This window comes from Portunus trituberculatus, chromosome 50 (genome assembly GCF_017591435.1).
Source record: "Portunus trituberculatus isolate SZX2019 chromosome 50, ASM1759143v1, whole genome shotgun sequence".
In the NCBI taxonomy this organism is placed as follows: Eukaryota; Metazoa; Arthropoda; class Malacostraca; order Decapoda; family Portunidae; genus Portunus; species Portunus trituberculatus.
Genome location: NC_059304.1, coordinates 11,178,139 through 11,205,838, shown reverse-complemented (window position 1 = coordinate 11,205,838; position 27,700 = coordinate 11,178,139). Strand labels below are relative to the sequence as shown.

The window sequence follows — 27,700 nt, the reverse complement described above, 5'->3', positions numbered from 1 at the left end:
TCTTCAACAATTCTATGAATAGACTTCAAGCGTTTGCAAACAATTTGTCAACAATTCCCTGACCATTTTACCGCCCCCCGCGACTTTTAACAGTCACCGCTAGTTTGATGACTCAGCGCTTTTTTACCAATCTGTCTGACTAGTTTCCATGGTGTGACAGGGCCTTAAGCATTCTCGGATTCCAGATTTTAGTAAAACAAAGCCATTCACTTGCCTTTTGTATTTGTATTATCTTTTTTTTTCACTATGCTCTCTAAAATGTGTAAAATCTTGGCTGCAGTGGGACGCTTGTCTGGCTCAGTTTCAGTGCATGCATAAAAGATCTCCAGCACTTGGAGGTAATCTTCAGTCAAAGGAATGTCTGGCAGATATGGCCGTGTACCTAGAAAGTTCCACAATATATTAAATGTTTAGGAACACAAAAAAGATTTGAAAAGCTACTGTGGGCATAAAAACTTTTCAACTTCTAAAAAACAAATCAGTTATGCAGAAATTCACATTACCCAAGGCTTTGAGATATTCCTCCTCTTGTAAACTGTCTGAGAGATCACTCTCTGAGAGTTCATCAGAACTGAAGTCTGAATCAAGCTTATCAACGTGGGGAGCACGGAGGGTTATCATTTCCCTGAAAATCAAGACGAATGAAAAAAAAATTTCATCTGACTTCCTTTTAACTACATAACCACAATCACATGTCTGAACACTATACATGACAATGGTAACCATTCTCTTGAAATTACCAACACTTTTATCATATGAGTCTTATTTAAATGTTCTTATGAATTGAATGTCAAAAAAATAAAAGTAACACATTTGATATGTCAAATAAAGTCAAAGTGGTTTATCACATCATAGATAAAAAGCCTTGGTTTATACAGGAAAAAAACAGAAAATCTGCAAGATACAAATAACAAGCGGGGAGCTGCAAAACAAGACATGTTGCAACTTGTGTTCTTTTAATTTAATGAAGTGAGATGAAAAACATCATGTTCATACTAAGAAATAGATACCGTAAATAAATGGTGCTTGAACAAAACCACAACATACCACAAAACAAGTCCAAAGGCAAACATGTCAGTCTTCTGAGTTATGATGCCTTCCTCAAAGACTTCTGGTGCTGACCAACACTCGGTCCCAATATAATACTGGGCTGGATCACACAGTGCCCCCTGGATGATACTAACAGTTACTTTCTCTTCACATGATTTTCAACTAACGAGACCATAAAAGCTGTAAATCCTAGGCATGCCAATGAAAGTGGTCAGTATCAAGGATGAAGATTTTACTTTTTTGGGGCTGGCATTCCCAGTTGGCTAGTTTTTTTTTTTTTTTTTTTTTTTTTGGCTAGTTGGCCAGTGCCCCTTAAAAAATATAAAAAAGCAAATAGAGATATTAAAAAAAATGAGGACAATGGTTATAATGAGTGCAACAAAATACTATAAAGAAAATCAACTGCAATAATTAACATGTCTGACTACAACAAAAAAACATGCAAGATAGGAAACATAAAAAAACAAGTGAAAACTGGAAACACGTAAACATTTCCAACCTTTTCATTCAGCTTCAGGGATACTCCAAAGTCGCAGAGTTTTGCAGCCTTAAAGTCACCCTGGATGAGAACATTGCCACTCTTGAGGTCACCATGCAGTAACTTCATCTTTTCATGCAGGTACTGTAGACCACACGCCATATCCCTTGCCACCTGATAGTAGTCAAATATTTCTATCATCACTTTTTAAAAAATAAACTTACACGTCCTTAGATCACTCGTGACGCATCTGAGGACGTGCATACTGCGTCATGGCTGCATTCTGCTAAGATGATGCTCCCCCCAGATACTGTATGAGATCTAAAAGAAAGTAGGTTGTGTATGATACAATGGCTTACTTGATTTTCATCATTATTGCAAAGGTGTATGACTTGCTTATACGTACCAGGATAAGTCCCGATGTGCTCTGCTGGCAATAATTTCTATTTAATGGAACCAATACATTAACTTAGCATAAAAATGAAAGTTTTTTTTTGTTGTTTGTCATCTTTAGAAAATGGCAGAGTAGGCAAACAATAACTTTTCTAAAATTTGCGTGTTTATTTCAGAATGTACGTACCTAATAAGAAAAATTACTTACTCTTATCCTTCTTATTTCCACAGAGAGAGAGAGAGAGAGAGAGAGAGAGAGAGAGAGAGAGAGAGAGAGAGAGAGAGAGAGAGAGAGAGAGAGAGAGAAATACCTTATCAAACGCCTTGCTAAAATCTAGATATATAACATCTATGCTATTTCCATCATCTAACTCCTTGGTAATATATTCTAAGATATCGAGCAAATTTGTAAGACAGGACCTCCCTAATCTAAAGCCATGTTGGGTATCTCTAATTAATCTATTCTCATTTAAATGCTCCCAAATACTACCCTTAATGATTTTCTCTAGTATCTTACATACTATACTAGTTAAACTGATCAGTCTATAATTATTCGCATCATCCTTCCTACATTTTTAAATATTGGTGTAACATTAGCTAACTTCCAGTCCTGAGGTATCTCAGCAAACCTAAGTGATCTTTCAAAGATTAACTTAAGTGCTTCAGAAATACTGTCTACACCCTCCCTAAGTACTCTGGCATGTAGCTCATCAGGACCACTAGCTTTCCTATCGTCTAGTTCAAGAATAAATTTCCTAATAATTCCCGGTTTTATATCAATATTTTCTAAAACTCTTAAACTACTCGTCGCACTGTTTGTAACAGGATTTCCTATTCTTTCCTAGTAAATACTGAAGAAAATTGTTCATTCAATAATTCTACTATGTCTTCATTTTGATCCACTACTACACCATCTTTTCTGAGTGGTCCAATCCTATCCTTATTTCTTTTATCACTGACCTTGTAATAACTATATAATTTTTGGGATCTTTACTCCCAGCTCTAGCTAGTTTTATCTCTGCCTGCCTTTTACTTTTTTTATAACCTTACTCAAATCATCCCTGACCTGTCTGTACCTAATCAAATCTACATCTTCCCACTTTTCTGCAACTCTCTGTATGCCCTCTTCTTCTCTCTGATCTGGCTACCTATCTCATGAGTCCACCATAATGGCTTCCTGTTTCTCTGCCTTATATCTTTGTAAGGGATACACTGCATCACTATACCCTTTACTACAACCTTAAAAATGTCCCACATCTCCTGTGCAGTTTTATTTCCAAAACTATCTTCCCAGTTTACCTCTCCTAATAACTGACGTAACCTACCATAATTGCCTTTCTGATAGTTTGGGACTCTAGTCTTATTCACTATATTATCCCTACTGGAATTAATGATAAATCTAATTATATGATGGTCACTGTTTACTAAAGTCTCTCCTTCCTCAACTTCCTTTAAACAATGCTCAATATTTGTTAGTACTGTCTAAAACCTTCCTCCCCCTAGTAGGTTTATCTACCATCTGCACTAAATAGTTATCCTGAAAACTTTCCATAAACTTATTTTCACTAGCATCTCCTACCATCCTCTCCCAGTTTACTGACTTAAGGTTAAAATCCCGTAAGATAATTGTCTGACTACAAGTATCACTACAACTAATCTGAAATGGTCCTCACTATGGTGGAGCAGGTTGAGTTGGCTGTCCCACACAGAATCTTGGCCAGAACTGCCTAGAAACTTAGAGGAAGTAACAAACGAACAAGTGGAGATACTGTAGTAGAATCTCCTAAATGATAATGTGACTACCTTCAAAGGTGCATCCAAGGTTTTACTAGATTTGATGAAGGATCATAAGGTTATCAATAGTTTAATGGAAATGAAGTGTGAATGAAGACTTATTCCTGCAAGGGCACTGCGGTAAGGAGCTATCTGGGAGAGATGTATATGTATCATAAAGAGTGGTCTGAAGAAGATATTAAGAAGTAACTAAGAAAGAGTTATACACAAGTCCTAGAGTTTGAAGCAACAATAAATAACTTGGGTTGTCAGTGAGAACTTAGAAGAACCCCTGCCCTTAACTCCTTCTCAGCTACTGCATGGGTACCAATTAAGACAATTTCCTAAGTATGAAGTTGATATGGAAGAGCTTAAAGATCCCACATTGTAAGGAATGTCTCACTTGACTCAAAGTATGCAATACATATCTAAATTATCAAATGACTTGTGGAAGCAAGGGGCAAATGAATATTTATCATCCATAAGAGAATCTAACAGGAGTATGACTGCAAAATCAGGCAACACATGGCCTGGTGTCGGAGTTGTGGTACACATTTGTGATGAGGGAGCATGATTATTTTGGCAACTAGGTAAAATTACTAAATCATCAAGGGTTCAAGACCAATATTCTCTATTCCTTAGAAGTCAATATAAATGTAGATGAATGTGATGAGTGGGTTGGTGTTCCAGCAGCTCCTTAAGTGTAACAGAGTTAAGTCAGTAGCGATGTATGGCTCGTACCTCTACTCTGAAACCCTCTAACTTTTGGCAAGCCTTGGCCCACAGTGGGTAGAATTTAGCCTCTTGATTACAGGGGGTGTGGGAATGTATCACAACAATTGCATTGTATGATGGTGCATATTTGTACATACCAAGTTTTAGAATAATGCACATACAGGAAACTAGCATACATTGAAATTGTGGTACATGTTGCTCGTCTTTTTTTTTTTTTTTGTCTATACTGTAAAAGTAGGTAGACAAGAAACTCACCTCTCTCTCTCTCTCTCTTTTTTAGGTCTATAAAAATAGGTAGACAAGAAACACCAATCTCTCTCTCTCTCTCTCTCTCTCTTTTTTTTCAGGTCTATAAAAGTAGGTAGACAAGAAACTCACCACTCTCTCTCTCTCTCTCTTTATTTTAGGTCTAAAAGTAGGCAGACAAGAAACTCAGCACTTTCTCTCAAGCCCTCAACACCGCCAGTACTAAAACTCAGATACCCATACCAGCAGCAACCATGTGGCACTATTCGGACTCCACACTACTTCCACCAGACCGCCAGAGCAGCTAAGTTCAGACTAAGGTTTATGGAAGGCCTTCACTATACTTAACTTGAGTTACCTTGCACAGTCAGCCACTAACCATTGTAAGTGGGCTAATCAGAAGCACACTCCTCTTTTTTATACTCTGTCTCCACTTCCATGGTATTAAGTTCCACACAAGTCAGGACAATTATACTACTTTTGTTGCATTTTGATGATATTAACATGTGTAACTCAATATTAAGATTAAAATGTATCCAAGCAATGTCACTTATCTCTCAAAATCAATGCACTGTAAATACATACCTTTAAAATCTGAATGGAGGGGAATGGATCCAAACCAGCCTCTTCTCTCCTCCTTTCAATTAAGTTCTCCAAGGACTGGTCACCACTCTCCATGGCCAGGCATGGAGAACCGTCTTTCTGCACTGTGTAGGACCGGAAGCCAATGATGTTTGGATGACTCATGGTCTTCAGCAGATTTGCTTCAGTGTTCAGCCTTTTTAAGTACTCACCTTGGTCATCCTTTATCATTCTTGGGAAATCAGAGTGTCTTAATTAGTGAATATAACAAAATATCAATATCAGTGATACATGATCAATAGAGCCAGGAGATTGTTACACACACTTACAATTAGCATATTTCATCCTTCATGCTATTTGAGGAAATGGTTATGTATTATATATATATATATATATATATATATATATATATATATATATATATATATATATATATATATATATATATATATATATATAACATATTCTGAAGTATGAATTCCACTTTAGACAAAATATATTAACCATACTGTTCATGCTCACCTATTTCTTTTCTTTACAGCCCAAGGAGATTTGTAGTTCCCATGCATGGGTGAGAAGCGCTCCATTAGATACACATTCACACCTGCAAAGGCAAGGTTCTCAATTTTTTTTTTTTTTTTCAAAGCCTATTTTCTGAATAAAATGTTGACTGATTTGCAAGGAATGTGTTGCAACACAAGAAGGCTTGAAGTGTTGGTCTCACCAGTGCCATAGCCGAGCTGCTTCATGAGGGGGGAGGGAGGTATCACAATCTTGGGGGTCCCAGTGACGTCCTCAGTCTTTTTCATCCTATTGACAGTGGGAGTTTTGAACTCAGCCATTGTTAGATTATTCTGTTGCAGAAACTCAGTCTGTGAATAAAATAATTTGACTAAGTCTAAGCAAGTAATTCAATTAATAGTCTTCTTGCTGGTTTTTATTTGATACTTTCTTGGCATTCTTTTTACTCTTGTACCAATTTCAGCATGGCTTCGTATCCTTTAATGATATACAGCTTCTCATTCTGAGTAATTTGAACCCAATCTATAACCACTGCAAACTCTTTATAATGCTGACAAAGTGGATAAAATTGGCCTCAAATTTTAGTAAGACCCCTAACCTACTCATACTCAGACATAAGATCCCAGAGGGGTAAAAATTCTACAGCACTGGAACCTCTCTAATAAGACGGCAGAGTCCGGCTCGGTAGGAGGCTGGTAAGTAAGTGGAGTTGGTGGCAGTCTGCTGTATAATGGCAGATGTGTGTTAAGGTTCCTCCCTCCTCTCAAAAGGAACCAACCTGTTACCTAATGGTGATACCCTCAAGTTACGTGCATGGAGTTTGAAAACAATTCCAAGAGGAGTTCAAAATGCTTCATGAAGCCTTATTTACTGTTTGGGTTGTTACAGTGCACCTACGTGTGTGATGGGCAGGCATGTCGGTGAAGCCGTGTTTGTCTGTGCATGTGTATGTGAGAAAAGCAACTCAACTTGAAATATATGTAGTATTGGTCTTAAGAAGATGTACATCTATGGTGGGTATCACTGACTACTTCTGGTGCATTGCTAGTTAAGTTAGGTTAGCTCAGTTTAATTTTTCTTAATTGAGTTTGATTAGGTTACTTAGCTGAAATTAAATTAAATAAGTTTGGTTTGGTTAGGTTGGTTAAGCCAGTGGTGCACAGCTACTGGTGGTGAGTACTCTCCAAAGTAACACTGAGACTGTTACTCCTCTGGTACTTTGTGATAACGGAACTATTATCTGGTAGATTTCTGTCTGTTTTGTTGATCTTTTTTTATTACAAAATAGTACTTTTTTTAGGGGAAAAAGGATTGGGATCAATTAAAATTAATACAAAAATTATTTGCATAAAACAATATGCACATTAATTCAAAATTGATCGAAAACTACTAGAGAAAGAAGAGAGACTGGTGCTAGAATAAAGCTCTACCTTGTACTTGTCAACTTCATTGGAGACTCACCAGTTGTTGAGCATTGCCTTGACACAAAGATCACCGCGTTGTCAGAGAGAGAGAGAGAGAGAGAGAGAGAGAGAGAGAGAGAGAGAGAGAGAGAGAGAGAGAGAGACCCACTGACCCCCAAATGAGCTGAGGCAGAAGTAGGTGCGGGAATGGAGACCCTCACTGGTTACAACACCCACCACAACCAAGATCCGATAGTCACATATACGCACATAGGCACAAGCAAACACAGGTCCTCACATGGATGGACTGACCTTTTGAAAACACCCTAATGTACAAATGAAAAAAGGACCAGCCGACCACCTAGAATAAATAACCACTATTACAAAATCACAACGCCATTCTGCCTCTCAAGAAGACAAGAGAATGACAAAGTTTCAGTAATAGTTTGTCTAATTTAGCGAAGCTGGATACTCTCAAACAAAGATGACTCCACCAAAAACACTCACCTCAACCCTTCCCCTTACTGGACATTTAAACAAATGGTCGGTCAGGGCGGGCTCGGATAGAATCAGGAGTTAGCCTTTGCAACGGCTCCCCTAATGTTGTTTTACCACTTTGGTTGTTGCCGGTTTATGTATTCCCTCCTTATCTTTCACTAAAGACTTTCATCGATTTTGTCCTCTCACTACCAACTTTCATCCATTTTCTCCTTTTCTTTTAGTCATTTTTTTAATCTATTTTCTCCTTTTCTTTCACTATCTAACTTGTTCTAACAAATGTCTTTTCTCATTTTCTAAGTCATTTAATAGATATTCTTTGTGTTTTTAATGTTTTTTTCGTTTCCTAAATCATATAAAACTTTTTTTTCTTTTTTTTGTTAAATCTTTATTAACCAAGGTTGTTGATATGGTTGCTGCAGTTTTCTTCTTTGTACCTTTCACAAGTTCACAATACAATAAAAAGTGTTCTAAAGTCCTCCTCCTCTCCACCACACACTGGGCATTCCCAGTGGCGTTAAAAGATTCCCCAGGGGCCCTCAAAAAATTGTTTAGGGCCCGCAGGGCATGAGACGAATGGCGAGTTTGACACATGGGGCCCCTTCAAGATAAGAGCATTCCAGACAACCAAATTGTTTGAACTCGCAGGGCCCCTACTTTATTGGGCAAGTTGACTATAAGGAATGCCTCTGGGTGTTTTCCGTATAAATTTCCTCCTCGCAGTAAGTCTACTCGGTCATGCAGGGGGAAGTCGTCTGTTCTTGCCTGGAAAAGGATAGTTGAGGCTGGTCTGTGTCATACAGATGGTCAGCCTCATCTGTCTCATTGCTGCACTGCCTGACAGTGCCTATATACCTATAGACTTGTCTCCTGTGCCTTTCCTTCTCTTCATCTTTTTGTGTCCCACTGCCACAAATTCTCTTCCAGTTCTCTTTTTTCATCCTCTCTATAGCTGATGTATATTGATCCCTATTTTATCATGAATTTTCATGCTATACATAGATCAATCATCTGCTCTACGTACATGTTAATATTCATCATAATTTTCTCTACAATTTCATTACTTCCTCCTTTGAGTGTACTTTGGATGAAAGTCAATCTGTTTTTCATTATTCTTGTGTCAAAAAGTGATGCATCCATATCCACTTTTATACCTTCTGCTGTGTACCTTTTGGCTCCCAGTGTCATTTTGAATACAGGATTTTCTATGCTCTTCGTTGCTGGTTTTAGTTCTGGTATCCATCACATCTGCATGATGCTTTCCGTAAATTATCTTATTTCCTCTTTAGTCTAGCGCACACACCCCATGAAGCTGAAGCAGCATTGGCATCACCACTCGGTGCATTTCCACGGCCTGGAAGAAAACAGCGAACCACCCTTGATAATAGAGGATATTTGATTGATTGATTGATTGATAACTTTGTTGTTGTAACAGTGTATACAACAACATTTTGTTACATTTTTTTTTTTCATAATTCCAAAATACAATGCCACCTGCTTTCCTGCTTCTTCATCTCCGTACCAAGTTTCATGTGGTTACTGAAGCAATGTTTTACAGCATCATAATACGCTTATTTATTGCCTTAGTTTGTAATTTTGTACGTAATCATAATTATCTATGCATTGGGAATTCACAATTCCGCTTGAGCAAGGAATACATTATTGATCGATTGATAACATAATTATCATGGCGGGTCTCGAAACGGTACCTGGACAAGTGGAGCGCACGTACACCAATTCGAGTGGCATACCAATTCGAACGTCAGCGCAACTTATCTTTTTTCCCCCAAAAAATTCCCCAGATTAATGGCCTCTGATTTATGATATGGTTATGCCATTTTCGTCGCAAATTAATATATTTCAAGTTACATATATTTACATGTGTACAGGACCTGGTCCAGCCATACATTTTTCCCAAAGAAAGCTTCCCACCTATAGCTCTCACCCAAGTCCACCAAAGATGGGGAAAAAAAAAAAAAAAAAAAAAAAATCACTCATCTAATTTCTATGTATGATTTATCGTCTAATCTTCGTGGCACGGTATGCAACGACTATTAAGCGTCTTTTAAGGTCACATGAATGATAAGGGGGCTTCGAAACATGGACATATTAACTTATATTAAGACGGAAAATAAGAAGCGTAACTCGGGCGTTCCTATGTATTTTCAATGAGTGGCCGGTAATATTTTGAGTATAAGGGGGGATAGGGGCAGCAGCGGACTAATAAGTGTATCGGCTTCTCTTTTGTGACGCCATGTCGCCTTCCGTTAATCAACCTCCTTGGGTTAAACCATTAACATAACGAGTTCGGGTTTTCTGTAATCTTCACACTTGATTTTTCATCCATTCCTTTTCTCCATTCCATTCCGGTTTTCACTATTCTATAGAGGATGAATACAGCTTTATTTGGTGTGCTACTTTACGGTAGTACAGTTTTACTTGATGTATTTGAAAGCATGAGATAATATTATAATCATGATTCACGAAATTATCAGCTTCGATTATGTTGTCTAGGGAATTTTCTCCCCGAATGTCAATACTGTTCTGTCAAGGGAAAAAAAAAAAAATAGTATAATTGTTTTGACGCTCGATCTGTCGGTAAATCTATAGAACAGCAACTCCTTACATATTCTTTTCTATTACTCCCCTTCCCCCCAACAAGCTTGGGGGCACGTGGGGAATCGGGGGTTTTGTAGGGGGAGAGCCAAAATAGGCGAGATATGGCAATCTAAAACAATCTAAGGACAAAAACCTTACCTAACGTAACCTAACCGGGGGGGCTGTGCCCCCCCCGGACCCCCTACAACACTAACCTAACCCTAACATAAACCTAACCTAACGTAACCTGACCTAACACTAACATAAACCTAACCTACCGTATCCTTGCTTTGGGGCAGCTTCCCTCCCCCCACACCGGTTCTCTTATAGCTTCACACAATATGCCCTACCTCTACCAATACCCCTCCTCACAATACCTTAACGAAAGGATGAAGGTCCTGGCTGGTCCTCCTCTCGATTGTACACTGACTTGCATCGCAGGAGCGATGATTTCTCAGTAATCAAATTCGCAACCTTTACAACTAATGTCCTTGGTGGCCATGGTTCAACTGCGCACACAGATCTCTGTGCACCTGTCTGCCCAGCTGTGCCCCGCCTACGAATACATATAGCAAATTCCCATTGGCGCAGCTTGTGGTGTTAAGAGGTGGTGGCACGTCATTGGATAAAAGAACTATAGACACGATAAGAATCCTATTCAGCAGTTACCCACAAACCCAGGATGTGAACAAAAGACAGTCGCCCCAAACAAGACCACAAGGTACGTGTTCTCCATTAACTACTCATCATTTTGTGTTATTATTGCATGGATTAGAGAGGAGTTCCTATTTTAAAGATTTATGCAAATCTTTAACCATGACAGGCTTTCCCTGACACCGTGAAAATCATATCTATCATGAAGTCTCGGAGCTGGAACACCCCCGATGCCATGACTAAGATCCTACGATACCAGGAAAAAGGCTTTGCTGCTGCTTTTAGCATTCGCTAATCTTTTGCTTAGTTTATATTCTGACAAATCTACATAGTATCTACAATGAAACAATAGTAATTTGTCAATAAAACCTTGAAAAGTATTCGATTATGCTTGAAAATATACTGAAAATTAGAAATACCTGGGTGATGTTTTGATGCTGTCGACCCCGCCGCCCGTCGCCGTTACCTAGATATGGTGCCGCCTTACGTATACCCAGTGGTGTCACTCAGAGAAAATTTGGCACAGCAGTAGTAGCATACCAATAGCTGGAGGGTTTCACATTCATGGCTTCACATGGTATGAAGTATAGGAGACGGGCAGCAACGTGTGACTGAACCGTGGCAATGGCAAGAGTGACGAGTAACCAACAGGTAGCTCGAAGCCTCGAACTGTAGTAACCAACAGGTAGCTCCAACTGTATCTCGCTTCTGTAACACTTTTGATGTACACTGCTTTACATCTACATTACATGATGCTTAATACAGTGTGAACACTCAATACACACCCTGATGATTCTGACAAGTGATTCAAGTGAGAATGGTGCCAATTCAAAATGACTCGAGGTGAATGATTCTCCATTAAGAGATTCGATTCGAAACTTATTAATTATGAACGCCTCATGTTCAGTGCATGTGTAAATATAGATTTATGTTAGCGCTAATTATAATTTAGAAATAGATAGGTAACTTAAGCAATATCCAATAGATTTGTGCTACATCCTTTTACTTGCTCGTATTATATTTTCCTCCAGTACCTTCTGCAGTGCAAACTTCATGTTGATGAATGATGAAGTGGATATATAATTTCTTTATAGACAAAACATAAGAGATATCAGTCCAAGGACACTTTTCAAATCTGAGTAATGCAAGAAGTACAGTTCCTCAAGGATCTCTGTCGTTCTTCATCATACTCAGGAACATAGATAGTGAACTCCTGCTCTCATGGGTCACATCACTTGTAAATGACAAAACAGTAAAGATGAGGCAGTATCAGAGGGGGATGGGGGATTCCTATAAGATCTGAATTGTCTGGGCTGATTCTAATATAAAAATGAACAGTGAGAAACTTGAGATAATGAGATAGATATGGCCCTCTGCAGGACAATGAGCAAGGCACTACCTATCAGATCTACCAGCAGCTGACAACGTAACATGTGCATGACCTGGGAGTTACCATGAGTACAGACAGGACATTCTCACAGCACATTATCACCAAAGCATCCAGGAAATTTATTGAATGGATCCTCAGTAGAGGACGTGTATGTTAACACTATGGAAGGCCATGGTTACCCAAAATAGAGTATTGCTGCTAGATATGGTCTCCATACAGGACTGGGAAGATTATTTATTAAATTGGAAGCCTCACAGAGGATCTTTACTAATAAGAACTGGGGCCTTCAGCACATGGGATACAGGGTGCAGTTTGTCCACCTCACCCTGTACTCATGGCAAAGAAGTGAGAGGTACCTGGTGATCTATGTGTGGAAGACCATCAAAGAACTGGTACCTAAAAGGGGTGTCTAAAAATCAACTGTCACCCAAGAAGAGGATGCCTGTGTTGCATCAAGAGGACAGAAGCCACCACTCAGAGCAGCAACAGACATGCACAACTCAAGAAATTGGACTCATATGTTCAGTGCTGAGCCAAAGACCATCAGGGAACTGACTGGAGTAACAACAGACTTCTAACATCACCTGGACAGATGAATGGCAACAGTGCCTAATGAGCCCCCAATGCCAGGTTACCCAGCTTTGTAACAAACTCTAAAGAAACAGAACGGCCTGACCATAGTGGAGATCCATCTTAGCTGTGCCCTTGAAGGTGAAATATTACTAAGTAGACTAAGTATTAAGTATTTCTTTATTGTCTAATGCCATATCTAAGGTGAGGAGCAAGGTATTGCATGGCAATTCAGGGCATCTGAGGCTGGCTGCACCTGTCTTTGACCTGTGGTGATCTAGCTCTGTCATTGAGGGTGAATGGCCATTGTCCATTTCTGATGTACACTGCTGCTATGTTCACTTGTACAATGTTGCATCAGCAGGGTTTCTCAAATTGATCTGCCAGCACACAGTTGAAGGAGAAGCAATATTTTCATGAATTATTGGAAGTGAAACTCTGTAAATATAAAAATTATTAGCATCAATGAAGCAAAACATCTTCCCATCATATTTCTGTCAAACTTTATTGTTTCTTGAACACAAAGAACTTGCACATACAACTGCTTTGAAGGTTAGGAATGAACAAAATACAAATATGTCAGCAGAACTTGTCGCAGTAGCCAGGAATAAAAAGCTTCAGGGCTTCTGTTACCTTATCATCACATTGGATTACAATTGATAACTTTGAGTTATACATCTTTACAGTATAATGTCTACTATGGTACAGGAGTCCCATGTGCTTTTGTTCCTAATGTAGGTCAGCTAAATGGCTCTCTGCCATAGATGGGTTCAGGATGGATGACCATCACCTTTCCTAAGACCTCTAGTGCATTCACAGGATCAATGTACTTTCCAATAAAGATGGTAACTTGAGTTACAAAATTCAAGAGCTTGACATTATCTGACAGGCTTATCAGCTATGACATTTTTTTAAAAGGCATCAAACCAACATGTAGCTGACCCTCAACTATCTGTGACAAGAGGGAGGGATAATTGATATGACTAGGAAAAAGCTACAATTTACAGCTGTTGCATTGGGGTCACTACGAGTCATGTCAACCTGTCAGCTTGAGCAGAGTCATAGGACATCATCTAATGCAAATGGAATAATTGTTACTATAAGAAGCTTGGAAAAAATATAACCACTGCTGTACTGCATTTACTCAGGTTGGCAAAACTGACATAGTATTGGACTTAATGTTGTGATCTCAACTAATTTCAAATCATAGCAGTATAATAAAACAGACACTATAATGACCATACAAAAAAAAAGTAAGTATTAGCAAAGAAAGCTCAACAATATTTTTTTTTTCTTGTACAAGATCTAAATTCATCAGACATATATAAGAAGGAAGGTAAAGTATAGGATACAATTACAATAATGATGAAGATATGAGAATAAGAAAATGTAGAATCATATATACAAAAATTGATACATTGGACCTAAGGGGGGCAGAGCCAGGGATGAGTGTTACAAGTAACTTTGGAATTGAATACCTAATTTCACTTACATCTAATCCCCCAAAGTTCCCTTGCTTCACTGCACTGTGGTGCCTAAACTGGCACCTCCATTTCGATAGCAAACTAAAAACAAATCACATTCCATATTCAAACAATTAAGAGTTCAAAATTGGAGATCTCATACCTTATCAACTAAAAATATAAAATATTTCTTGACTATTTTACAAACTTTATACAACATTATAGTACACAACATACGCTCTTCTAGCAATGCTTCAGCTCAATAAATAAAATTATATAAAACAATTAGGCTATGCTGTCCTCCGTGCTCAAGGCATTTGCGGATTTCATTGTGACTTTCTTGATGGGTAAACAAAAGAGAATGACTGAAATTCTACTCCAAAAACCTTTTTCTAAGACCTTTAGCATAATTATAAAATTTTAATCTGCCTTCTCAAGAGTTTACACCAAGGTTGCGAAGAGTATGTATGTGTATTGTATATAATTGTCAAGCTGTATATACCATAAACAGCCCTTTCAGTTGTTGTTTCCCAGACATCAGTGGATGTTGCCGGAGAATATGCCACTGATTACGATAGTTATGATAATAGAAGACACACAAAGTAATTGTGAGACTACATCAGTAAGAAAATAAGACACGTCTCTTGAGGTCTGTCAGGGAGTTTGCCACAAAGCAAAACAACAGCTGTGATAGCATTTGGACTTGCCAAGGGGAAGGATTCAAGTGCCAATGGTGACCAAGCCACTTTTGAACTAAACACACCATACCATGACAAAAATAGCTTTGCATCTTAGCATAATCATCAGTGTTCCATACATTACAATCTAGAAATAACAGATAGCCTTTCAATAACATGCATAGTACTTTGTCTTCCTGTTTGGCAGCCTTCCTCCACAAAGTCCCAATGCTCCCACCAAGCTGCCCTGGACGATTGCTTGATTATTGGAACTGTCAATGAGGCAGTGAAAGTGGTCGCCCTGAGGCATCATCAAAACAAAATAGTTCCTGTAACAAAATGGCTAAAAGCAAACATCTACATATACTGGAGAAAGATGCAGGCAACTTAAAACTGCAAATCCAAGACCACTTTTTGTAAACTACATGAAATGATTGGCTAAAACTTTATGCAAGCTGAATTACATCTTAATAGGAACAATTCTAGTGGCAATCACCCTGACAATAAACCTTAACTGAGAGGGTGTGGAATGTGAAGACCAGTGGCCCACTCTGGCACGTAGGATATGGACCACTTTGCCACATTATCTCCCTCCCCTTTCCAAAATACAAGAATCCAAATTATCACACGCGGAACTTCCATAGGAATACTCACTCCTTCCTTCCTCCTTCATTGGGACTTACATTCTAAGATTCTTTCCTTATTATGAAGTGACGTATGAAAATACCTACCTACACAGTCAGGGATGTTTTGATTGTTACTCATCACTCTTCAGTAACAACATAGCAACTGAAATAGTTCTTACCTCAATGAGTTGTATTGCTTGGTGCTTTTTATGTAGAAATTCCTACATCTAAATAAATTCTACTAAATTTTGATTATCTAGTCATCACACGTTTCCAAAAACACAGGTTTTGCTAACAGCGTTACAAAGGAGACACAAACATGCACTTGGTATTCACAAATCATAAAATAGCTAAAAATATTCTCTTTAAATTATAATTCACTGTGATTACTTACATCAAAGGATACATATGAACATCATTTTGACTAAATGAAGCTGAAAGGTAGTCACAATTATACAATAGAACCTCTCCTGATCAGAGTGTTTGGTTTTACTGATTCTGGGTACCTGACATTTCCCTAAAATAAAAAATTTCTATCAAAATATAATGCAAATCTAACAGTGCTGTTAAGGGACTACTCTTAAAAACTGCCACCAAGTTTGTCATAAATGCAATCTACAACATTTATATGTATATATTTATATATGTATATAGTATATATATTGCTGTGGCCAATTTTAATTTGCAAAATATACTACTATTAAATTATGAAAAAAATAAAAATAAATATTTTCAATTGGACTGGCACCAGAGGACTCCCACTTACTACATTTATGACACACATGGTAAGACTCTTCAGTCAAACTTTCCAGTTCAATACAAGTTTTCATGATAACATTTAAAAAGCTGGACTGCAATCACACAACAGAACCTGTTGGTGTCTTCTTCTTCAGCTCTCAATGACTGGGAGGCAACAGGAGTTAGGGAGAGCTTCACAGCCATGACTGCAGAACCATACTCTGCTATATTCACTAGGTAAACTATATAGGTATGTTTGTATGTGTGTGTGTGTGTGTGTGTGTGTGTGTGTGTGTGTGTGTGTGTGTGTGTGTGTGTGTGTGTGTATATATATATATATATATATATATATATATATATATATATATATATATATATATATATATATATATATATATATATATATATATATATATATAAACCCCACAAGTGCATGTGCAATAGGTAAGCATGATGCACCTGAGACATTTAGTTTTAGAAAAGACAATCAGTTTTGATCTTACAATGAAATCTTTTGATGTTTTGTTCCATGGAACACATGGCAGTCAAGAATCTAGAAAAAAGAATACAGTCTTCAGGGTATTGGTACTTGTAGGTCTTACTTTTTCAATTAGTTTGATATAAAAAAATGAGTCTTTTATACATGTTCCTTTAATATTATTATCATTTGACTGGAAAATGTGTCTCACTGTCCACATTGGACCACAGAACTTTATTCAGAGTGCTTCTATCACATCCAAGGTCCTTTGCTTTGCTGAGATGCTGGTCTTTATACATTATTTATACTTCACTCTGCAGTCAAACTGGGAAACTAGACTGACTTCAGACTATTCATTGGTGCTAAATCTGGCAACAGACTGGTGATGAAGTGGTTGGCTTGAATGAAAAGTCTTACCATGACAATACACTTTTTGGAATATTTTTTTTCATAAAAAAAAAAAAAAAAAAAAAAAAAAAAATCAATGGTTTCAATTTTAGTTACCTTTAGACAATGGAAAAAAAAAAACTAGTTATGATGTAAAAAGAAGACTGCATGGATAAATTTAGATGTACAAAATGAGCCAATAATGAAAGCACATTCATCTTGAACATAAAGTACAGGTTGGGTGGACTAAACCCACCTATTACTTGTAAGACCATATCCAACACACAAAACATGGAACTGATCTCGCCAGTATCTAATTCACACAAAGTAGGAGACAATCACGGCTACAAATATACATGTGGTTCATTTAAAATACAAATATAAAATTGTGTAAGAATGATATATAAAATAATGTAACATTTGAGTTTCAATACCCATAATGTATAGTATAAAAACTGGCCATGATTATCTCCATTGTTTGTGAGGACTAAAATGATGGATGGCATTCTCTGCTGGGTTTTCATTTGTTGCATACACAGCAATATGGAAACATTCTGCTTCACTATGCACAAAACAAACTTTGAGTGAGGGCTGCTTGTTGTGAAGTAATATAACAATACTTCTTATATTTTCATTTTGGTAAGATAAAATAAGGACAAGATGCTTTTTAACTTAGTTCAAGCATAGTAATTTTTTGTTTTAGGTTGGGAGATTCTATTGCACTCAATATATTACAAAACAAGATGAAAACAAATTCAATAGAATTAGTAAACCTGTGCAAAACTGGGACAGTGCAGGACACCATGGGATGACTGGACAGACACAGACAGTGTAATTAGTCACAAAAATTTTGCTGTGTTAGTGAATGGGAGAGTGTATAAGGTATTAAATTTGAACTTAGCTGAGGGCTAAACACAGTGATGAATTAACTTGGGTGATTCTCCACTTGTTTGATTTTTTTCTTTTAACTGTTTTATTTCTGTACAAGTCACAAGTAAAAATCCTGTAGACTCACTTTTAATTTCATAGTTACACCCAGCCATTGACCAGCACTGCAATATCTGACTTGGGTAACAACAAGGCAGTGTAACTACAGCAGTTGGGCCCTGCAGGAGGGAGGGAGGAAAGGGAGTGGGGAATGGCCGGATGTTCACATGATGGGATAAGAGATTGATATGTGCGTGAGGAGGGAGTTTCTCTCTTCTCTTGGCATTTTTTATCATCTCCAAAGTCATTGCAGGTTTCCCAAGGACTGAAAGAATCCCCCTAATAAGCTGCTTTTTTGAAGTTGAGTTTCCGGGCACAGGGTTTCTCCCTCTACTAGTCTGTGCTCACTGAAACCGTCTTTCACTTATTAGTGTGCATTACCACACTATGTAGTTCACCACAAACAGGCAACTTATAATCTCTCAGAAGAAAGTGAAATGCTGGCAGAAGCTTAAATGGGAAACAGTCTCTGAGAGTTCATCAAAGGGTAGAAAGGACAACACCAATACTAGACTTTGGCTGAATAAGGTCTGGCAGCAAATGGAATATCAACAATTACACTAAGGTCATACCTTAGGAGCAGTGTACAACGCACGGAAGTGACAGGCAAGCTTATGAACCCTTCAGTGACAGAAACTTGCAAGCTGATTACAGCTATTTGTTCTGTCCCTATAACACACACACATGCACACCACAGTTCTGTGTTCAACACATCAATGGCCATGGCATTATCACATGAATGAGAGCATGGGGGCACTTACAATATTTTAAACAGTCATTTTCTGCACACAAGCATAGTTCCCCCTTTGCAGTTAGGGTACAGGGTTTTCTTGAGCTATATGTGACAACAAAGCATGTCTTTTGATGGACACTTTTGATGAGTAATTAAAAATCATGTTTTCTACCCTGTTTCACACTTGTCTTTTCTCTCAATCATTATCACATTTTCATATAATGATAATGGCCGTTGGGTCCACCTTTTTTCACCACAGGATATCACATTCACTCTGGACCTAATGATTTGCCCACCTGACTACTGTACCTCAACTCAGTACCAAGTGGTGGCATAGTTAGAGTAGTGGCACTATACTAGGAAGCCCTCAGACATGTTGACGGCCAGCTGTGTGCGCAAGGTGTGTATACTTTGCAGAATTTTTTTCTGGTGGCCAACTAAAGTGATCCCCAGCTGAGTTAGGTCATGCTGGGTAAGACGGGCTACAGCTTCCAGGTCGGTGAGGCCTGTTCGCTGGAAGTTGTCCACGTAGCGACTCATCTTGAGGGAAGCAAGCCAGTCCTCCACTGAGGTGAGCTGAGTCATGTCCACAGAGTCCAGACCCAGAGCTGTTGTACACCTGGTGAAGAGAGCACATTAATATTTTTTCATCCAAAACAATTACAACACAAAATACAAAAATTGCATAAATAACACAAATTTACAACTAACAAATCATTAGCACAAATAACCTGGAAATTATGGATGAGATCAGGAAATTATTTTGCCTCAAGCAGTCCCATGTTTCAGTGCAGACAAGAGTAGTTGGCCAGACTACTCTGTAGCAGCACTGCTAACACTAGGAAGCACAGGCACAGCAGGGAGAAGAAGCTGGTCATGCTTAAGAGTGGCAAACTATACAGAGGCAGGATGATGGTATGCCATGCATGGGAGAGGAAGAAAATGTTGAGCTACTAAGTATACCTAGTTAACTGCATCATGAAAGTGTAGTTTATACAGTCTCCTCAGAGTGAGTGACACATTACAAACCCAAAGGTCAATACTCTGGTGCCACAGGTTAGAGGAATTATGTTAAGCAGTGATGTCTGCCTTGACATCTCAGATTATTACCTTAAACCTCCACCAGGTGACAGGTAAGTCAGCCATGACGGCGTTATTTAGGCTGCCTGGTTAAAGTTGACCCACTGGGGTCGGATGAGGACGGGTGCATAGTAGGGGTTTTGGGGGGCCGGTCGCCTGAGGAGAGACCATAGGAGACACCACCGTCAGCCACACTACCACACCAGGCCAGAATGTGGGAGGGTGAAAGTCACAGAGAACTGGGAGGGGCAACTACTTACAGAGACAAGGGGGAGGGGGGAGAGAGAGAGAGAGAGAGAGAGAGAGAGAGAGAGAGAGAGAGAGAGAGAGAGAGAGAGAGAGAGAGAGAGAGAGAGAGAGAGAGAGAGAGAGGAAGCCACTGTGTCAGTAAGAAATCATAGGAGATGTATTTATAGAAGAGAAAACTAGGATATTGATGAATGATCCTCAGAAGGAACATATTTTGAAGACAGACATTGAACAAAAGTGGTGACTTATTGGGTGTCCAATAGATTACTGGGTGCATATAGTTCACAATTATTGAAGACTAGGTGAAAAATATGCAGATAAACACCAAAATATCGAATGCAGTTACTTTAAAAATTTACCAAAAAATGATCTTGAAAATGATTCTGATGTTAAAAACAACACAGGATGAAAAAAAGTTAACACGAAGAAAATATCAAAATAATTTCAGATGAAGTACAAAATTTCTTATTTTAGACTAACTATATCAATGTTACTTAACAAAAGAAAAGGAAGGAGAAATAAAAAAAATGTAGTAAGAAAAGATCAGTATGACAGAACATGTGGTGAAAAAGGAAGTGGTGAAAAAGGAAGAAGGAAGATGCAGTTGGCTCTGGCATTAGTGAGGGTGTGAATGGCTTGAGAGTGATGGCCCATTATTTCACCAGTGATCCTCCACCGTTCTGAACTAAAGCTACTACATCATACAAACATATCCTTTAGTTAAAGTATGTTCATACAGTATTTTCCTATCAAGAAAATCTGCTTAATTATCCGGTCGATGAACTGATTCATCTTTGAAAATAGATATCCATTTAATAAAAATAAAAATCTAAAACAATGTACATAAATTATGCTCCTGTAAAAGACACGTTTCCATATTAGGCCAAGTGGCAAATTAAGGTCTAAATTTATACATTTATTTACATAATAAAACAAAATCTTCTCGTGCTGCCTAGTGAATATTGTACTTGATGTCCAATGAAATCTTAATGTTGTGCAGTGATTAGAAGAAAATATTTTGAGATAACATTGCAGATAGAAAATAAATATATGTACCATGAAGTATCAGCTGCATTATAGACCAGAGAAGGACTACGCATGTGAAAAGAAAGTTATGTGTGTAGATGCCATGAGTCATCCAACAGTATACACAAGACTGGTCTTGTTGAGCACCACTAATTGTATTAGTGAACTACATATGTTTGTAAACAGAATCACTCAATTTCCAAACCAAAGATTTTATTCAACAGGATGAGAGCAAAGAGGAATTTTCCTTTGACAGAGGACACAGAAATCAAGCATTGTTTGAAGAACAGAAATTTCGTATAACACTTTCAGTTCTTATGAGGAGGACATGCAGTCAAACAAAGCCTGAAGCCATCACAGTAAGCATTATTGACCAGGGAGAGAGATGAGCTCATAAACTGATACTCCTCTGCCATTCATTAATAACATATCAGGAAAATATTAATGTATATTTAAATTTTAGCTTCATATACTCACTCCTTACTTGGATTTAAACACACACACACACACACACACACACACACACACACACACACACACACACACACACACACACACACATTCACTGAAGTTTCAGTTACATAATTGCAAAGAAAAGTAACATATAATTGGCCACAAAATGCATGTTGTCCAATGAATACATAAGCAACTTTGGTATTTTCTGCTAGTTAGGCAGCTATTGTAGCTGAAGTTTCTTCCTTTTTCTAAAGAAATCTTAAGCATTACTCTTGTAACTTCAACAGCACACTTTTCTGTAAGTTTTGGAGAAGGCACAAGACTTGACAAAGCATGACTAAAAGATTCACAGCAAACCAATACTATGTTGTATTTAGCTGCATTGTGTCATTTATAACAAATTTTAGGAAAGAAATGTACAAGCAAAGATTCAAAACTCCAGTAAAAGTTTTCAGCAAGATCAATCATGCTAACATATGTTTAATATAATTTTGATTAGGATAAAACAAAATACTTTTAATTATCTATGCTAAAATTTTCATTTATCTGATCTCAGCTACTTGAAAATTATTACATTGGCGGTCATCTCTTATTCAATTTACAGCAAAATGTAAAGTAGAAATACATCTACTTTGAGTGAAGAAAATACAAGCACATGAGATGACTACATAGAAGAGTTGCTGTCTGAGCAGTTGTAACACAAATAAGAGTGAAAAACAAGTAGCTTCAGAAGGCCTGAGTCTGCCATCACAGCAAGAAAATTACAGCAGAAGCTGCATGTGATACTAAAGCACAACTCAAGAAAGCTTATTAGAAGTTCTACACAATGATGCATGTCCTGTGATCTCTGTAATTTTGCAATGCAATTCAAACACCTACCTTTCCACTTACTTGTTTACAATCAGGTAACAATATGTATGTAATCAATGACCTTAAAGATATATATATAAACAGATGATGTAACAATGTAATGATAAACAAGGAAAGCTGAAATATGGTGAAAAAGAGCTATCAGCCTTGAAAGCATCCCTCTAATTACAAAAAGGGGATGCTGGAGAACATATTGAATGCTCTCAGAAACTGATGCTATACAGTGCATTTCAGAATACTAGCATTGCATCTCACCAGCCAGTCATTCTGCAACACTTATTGCCATGCTAGCATCAACAGCTCACAGGCGCAGAGTGTTCACACATCAGTAGAAATAAGAAGTCAGTAATATGTGGAGCTGCTACTGATTCAATAATAGCTATAACACCCTGTGTTTTCAATTATGGTTCCATGTATGCAGTAATATGGTACTTTTATGTCCTTTCATAAAAAAAAAAAAAAAAAAAAAAATATATATATATATATATATATATATATATATATATATATATATATATATATATATATATATATATATATATATATATATATATATATATATATATATTACAAGCTTGAAGAATGAATCTCAATTTGAAGAAAACAACAGTCTTAAAGTAACATTGTTTTTTATACTTAGTAAAGAAACTAAATAAAGCTGCAATTTTTATATTGTATTGTATCAAAATCTACATATCAAATTACATATTAGCATAATTTTCATCAGCTTTCAACCCAAAAAATGTGTTGGTAACTATTGAATCAGTTTCAGCAACACAACAGAAAATAAGAATTGATTCCACACACTCTTCATTCTGTGAGCCTTGAGTCATAAATAATGTAATCAGGGATCTACTGACCAACACAGGATAATGATGATATAACAAGATGACACAATAAACTATTAAATCATAAAAAAAAATATTACCCTTACACACAAGTAGAACCCTGATTATATTTCAAGCTAGCATTCACATCTGCTTGCTAATGTTCATGTACTATAATTACCTGTTTTGGGCCACTTTGTTGAGTGCTTCAGGGGTTCGGATCAGTCTGTCAAGGGTCCTCACAATGGAGGCAAAGTTTGGACGATGGTTGCGCTCCTTCTGCCAGCAGTCTAACATCAGCTGATATATTGCCTCGGGGCACTCCATTGGGGCTGGCAGGCGGTAACCCTACAAGGCATTAACTCATGAGTATTCACTAAGTTCACAATTGCTTACCTGAGCCACATATGCCTATGAAATATGTGCACAAGTATAAACATAGAAGAACTGATGAATGTGTAATTATAGTATTTTCTTGAAGTGAAAAAATAAAAAAGAAATTTCATTACATCAAGATTCTATAAGTACCTAATATCTCTAGAGTTTGCTAAGAAAATACTACCTTTATTCAATTTCTTGTACTATTTATGGTGACTTTTATGATAACACTTCCTTACAATTAGTATAATTAACTTTGTGTGAACTAGAAACACAACTCAGACTGCAGACATAGCAGACTCAGCCTCAAGACAGACTACAGATGACAAGTCTGGTTGATATCTGGCTTTATAACATGATTCTTGGTACACAGGTCATTATATTGCCATAAGGACAATACTTTTATATTCTTTTGAGCTACAGTTTCAATTGTTAGTCTGTCTAAATGAGATGGTGTTTGGTGACAAATGATTTGAGATGAAGCATAAGACAACATGTTGTACAACGTTTTGAACATGCTACACGATGCTCTATTGAAAACAATCAATTATCAGTTATTTGTATCATGATACTAACTTAGACACTAGCAAATCCCAAGAGCTATCTGAACCACAACAATTCTCAAGATACAGTACCTTTTCAATACTCTTGATGACGTCTTGATTGCTCCAGTTCCAGTATGGTCTCTCTCCGTAACTCATGACTTCCCACATTACTATGCCAAGACTCCACACGTCCGAAGCACTTGTAAACTTGCGGAAAGCGATAGCTTCAGGTGCCGTCCATCGAACTGGTATCTTACCCCCCTGCAACACAATAAGGAACACTCAAAGACTGAGCTCCACTTAGTGTTCCCTGCTATTAAGCTGCTAGATCAGGAATGAGTTGTTGAACTGTAAGGAGGACAAGAGGAGACATACCGCCACAAGATAAAACACAGCTTCATAAAATGACAAACATGACATGACTCTTCACAATACAAACTCACCCTTGTGGTATATGCTCCTTCTGTATGACTTTCTATCTCTCTTGACAAACCAAAATCAGCAATCTTGCATATAAGCTGACCATTCACAAGCACATTACGAGCAGCCAGGTCCCTGTGAACGTAATTCATCTCGCTGAGGTACTGCATCCCTGAAGCAATACAGCGCATCATCCCCACAAGTTGCAGGACCTGGAACTTGCCATCATTCACCTGTAGGAAGCAGGGAAATGTTAACCAGTGAAGCCATATAAAAGTGACATCCCACATGAATCATTCTATAGAGTGCCATGTATTTGTAATGATTATCCTTGTAAAACCAAATTAAACTAGCAGAATGAAGCTTACCCTAAGAAAATGATCAAGGGAACCATTCTCCATATATTCTGTTATGATCATGACTGGGTTGCTCTTGGTCACCACTCCCTGCAGGAAGATGACATTTGGGTGCTCGAACTGGCCCATGATGGAGGCCTCCGTCAGGAAATCAACACGAGCTTTCTCAGATGAACCAGGCTGTTTGTGTACAAATACCATACACACAAAGAGGGAAAAGTGAAAAATTACAACAGTGTTCAGTGCATCATAATCAATTTATGAAAGTAAAAAGTTGCTTAGAATTTGTGATGATTAATCATAATGTTCTCAGTAAGTGCAGTAAATTGTGTGACTCTTCACTAATTTTCAAAGTTTACATGGCTAAGCTCCTGAGCAACTGAGTTCATACACTATAATGCAATCTGACCCCAAATATATTTTTCATCAGTGAATTTTACCAAAAAAAAATATTACTGACCTTCAAAGTCTTTATAGCTACTGTCATCTCTGGTCGGCTGGGTAGCTGAAGTTTACCCTTGCATACGTCCCCAAACTCCCCGCCACCAATAATTGCTTCAATGGTTATGTAAGATGCATCAATTTCCCGGGCAAATTCCCTGATGGCTTGGTTTGGGTCTTCATATGTGTGAGGGTCAATGTATGTTCTGTGGTGGCCAACTTGTGTGAAGAGAGGAGTGGTCACTGCAAGCAAGAAGTGACCCATGTGAATGATTTGTTTTTTGTTTGGATTCAGAAATATTCAGCAGATTTTCATTATGCACAGCACTCAGTTTTATTCACAGATCATTTGGCATTTCATTTACAGGAAGAAACTATCCTCTGTTGTAAATCATACAACAGGATAAAAGTGTAATAGTGTTTTATGAAAAAGAAAATAATGTTAATAAAATAAATAGTAGATAAATAGGTAAATAAATGAATGAATAAATAAATAAACAATGCTAGTGATCAAAACGTGTTACCTGGTGTCTGAAATATAAATCAGATAAAACATTTCTGATGCATAAATTAGAATTTTGACATGAAAACATAAATGTCAGGTGTTGTGTTGCTCGGTGGCAAATCTTAATTAATACTTATATGATCTTTTGAGGCAACACAAAAAAGCTGAAATAAAACAAACATTAAAAAGCTTTATACTGCATTTTCAATAAAACAAAAATAAAATAGAAAAGCTAAGCATGTTTAGGGCATTAGTAGAGCAAAGCATAAAAAATACTGGATTAATTGTATCTACTCCTACAGGTAATGACTGAGGACATCTCCGGGAGGTTTGGGGCAAGGGAAGGGGTCACAGCACAAGGCATACTCATGATTGTGGTCAGGCTTTTGGGAGAGAAACAAAAAACTTAAAAATGCAAGAAAACAGAAAATAAACATCATATTAAAAGCACTCTTAGAAGTGGGGAGCAACAAAACTCTGCTCTGAAAACAGATTAAATTTTGTTCCTTTTTGTTTCTTTATTCAGTCTCTCCTTTTGGCCATTGGTTAGTAGGACATTAGGGAACTAATACTTACTACTTCCGGTGGTGTGGGTTTGGACTATAGGTGGGTTTTCCAAAACACCGTGCACTGTAACAGATGGGTAAAAATACGGGAGTTAAACACAAATTACGTACTAGGGAGGCTCACTTCTGCAGCAGAGACAATAAACGGGTGGACTTACACTAACCGGGTTTCTGAGTGATCTATACACACATGCCTCAGAGGGTCGGGGGATCTGGCTCTTGTTGTCAGTACGTACTTTAAGAAACTGCATTCTAGTACCACAGTTAGGTGGACTATAGAGGAAATGTTAGAAAGAGAAGTGAGATAATTGCTTGATGAAGCAGCTAAGGTTTTCTAAGACCAGAGAATTATCTGCTTTAGTAGCAATATGATAATGGATGCTAGGTTATGTCAAACAATATATTAGTGGCTTCAAAAAGTAGGTCATTAGTTTGTTGTGTAATTTTTTAGACAGTATATTTTGATGAATTGATTGTTAACTACTACTTGTACCACCTATCAAATACAAGTAAGATACTGGTACGCTAAGCATATACTGCAGTGTTATGGCATGTGGTTATAATTGCAGGAAAGTAATGCACACAAGAGAGTAATTGCAGTTGCTAATTTGGAATACAGCAATGGCAGGAGCAAAATAATTTTGTATGAAGCGTTTACATGTATTTCAATCAAGGTGAAGCCGAGGTTGATAAAAGAAGGAGCTCAGCCAGCAGAGAGTAACTAAAAAATTATCACATTGCAATCAAAACTATCAGACAACCAAAGCAGGGCTCCCTACAGGAGGCTTGATGCAGGAGGCTACTGGTATGCACAGAAGGGCCAGGCATAAGACTTACACTTACTGAAGGTGACAATCAGTCCTGGGAGGGTGATTGCAGGAGGGAGGGAAAGTGAGGCAGTCAGAGAGTGATTCCTGACAGCCAAGGATATTCACAATAGGGTCTTTGCCTTTGAAACCTTGGATTATATAATTCAAATCTGAGTTTCAAATAAGTTTTA

General features: G+C 37.7%; 2 protein-coding genes and 1 long non-coding RNA gene across 12 annotated transcripts in view; 1 reads left to right on the top strand and 2 right to left on the bottom strand.

Moving 5' to 3' along the window:
• Positions 1-205: 205 nt before the first annotated feature.
• Positions 206-11,567, bottom strand: LOC123499564 (lymphokine-activated killer T-cell-originated protein kinase homolog). Of its 4 annotated transcripts, none has more exons than XM_045247700.1 (8): positions 11,352-11,567; positions 5,982-6,067; positions 5,780-5,861; positions 5,261-5,489; positions 1,550-1,702; positions 1,048-1,169; positions 504-625; positions 206-382 (listed from the first exon to the last, which is right to left on the bottom strand). In XM_045247700.1, exons 2-8 carry the CDS (start codon positions 6,064-6,066, stop codon positions 207-209), a joined length of 969 nt encoding a protein of 322 aa, XP_045103635.1. In that variant the 5' UTR covers position 6,067; positions 11,352-11,567; the 3' UTR covers position 206. The 4 variants fall into 4 exon arrangements, with proteins under 4 accessions (XP_045103635.1, XP_045103632.1, XP_045103634.1 ...); XM_045247697.1 differs by having other exon boundaries at positions 5,982-6,129; positions 11,352-11,566; XM_045247699.1 differs by lacking the exon at positions 11,352-11,567 and adding an exon at positions 10,656-10,707 and having other exon boundaries at positions 5,982-6,129.
• LOC123499565 lies at positions 10,967-11,312 on the top strand. Its single transcript, XR_006673031.1, has 2 exons — positions 10,967-10,999; positions 11,102-11,312. It is a non-coding gene; the product is annotated as an uncharacterized LOC123499565 (long non-coding RNA).
• Positions 11,568-13,378: 1,811 nt separating the features above from the next.
• LOC123500192 (ephrin type-A receptor 4-A-like) overlaps positions 13,379-27,700 on the bottom strand; it is a 49,559-nt gene continuing 35,237 nt past the window's right edge. For 4 of the 7 annotated variants that reach the window (XM_045248964.1, XM_045248965.1, XM_045248966.1 and 1 more), the window contains 7 exons: positions 26,711-26,764; positions 25,649-25,872; positions 25,201-25,368; positions 24,856-25,065; positions 24,503-24,673; positions 23,671-23,837; positions 13,379-19,600 (listed from right to left, as the gene is read on the bottom strand). In XM_045248964.1, the coding sequence (XP_045104899.1) occupies positions 19,333-19,600; positions 23,671-23,837; positions 24,503-24,673; positions 24,856-25,065; positions 25,201-25,368; positions 25,649-25,872; positions 26,711-26,764 (1,262 nt within the window). In that variant the 3' untranslated portion in view covers positions 13,379-19,332. The remainder of the gene's footprint in view (positions 19,601-23,670; positions 23,838-24,502; positions 24,674-24,855; positions 25,066-25,200; positions 25,369-25,648; positions 25,873-26,710; positions 26,765-27,700) is intronic. The other 3 variants (XM_045248968.1, XM_045248969.1, XM_045248970.1) reach the window with 1 other exon arrangement.

Coding starts and splice junctions, on each gene's coding strand:
- LOC123499564 (XM_045247697.1), bottom strand. CDS start 6,099: ATGGCTGAGTTCAAAACTCCCACTGTCAATAGGATGAAAAAGACTGAG. Junction 626..1,047: donor GCCTTTGGACTTGTTTTGTG/GTATGTTGTGGT, acceptor CTTGATTTTCAG/GGAAATGATAACCCTCCGTG. Junction 383..503: donor GGAATATCTCAAAGCCTTGG/GTAATGTGAATT, acceptor GGAACTTTCTAG/GTACACGGCCATATCTGCCA.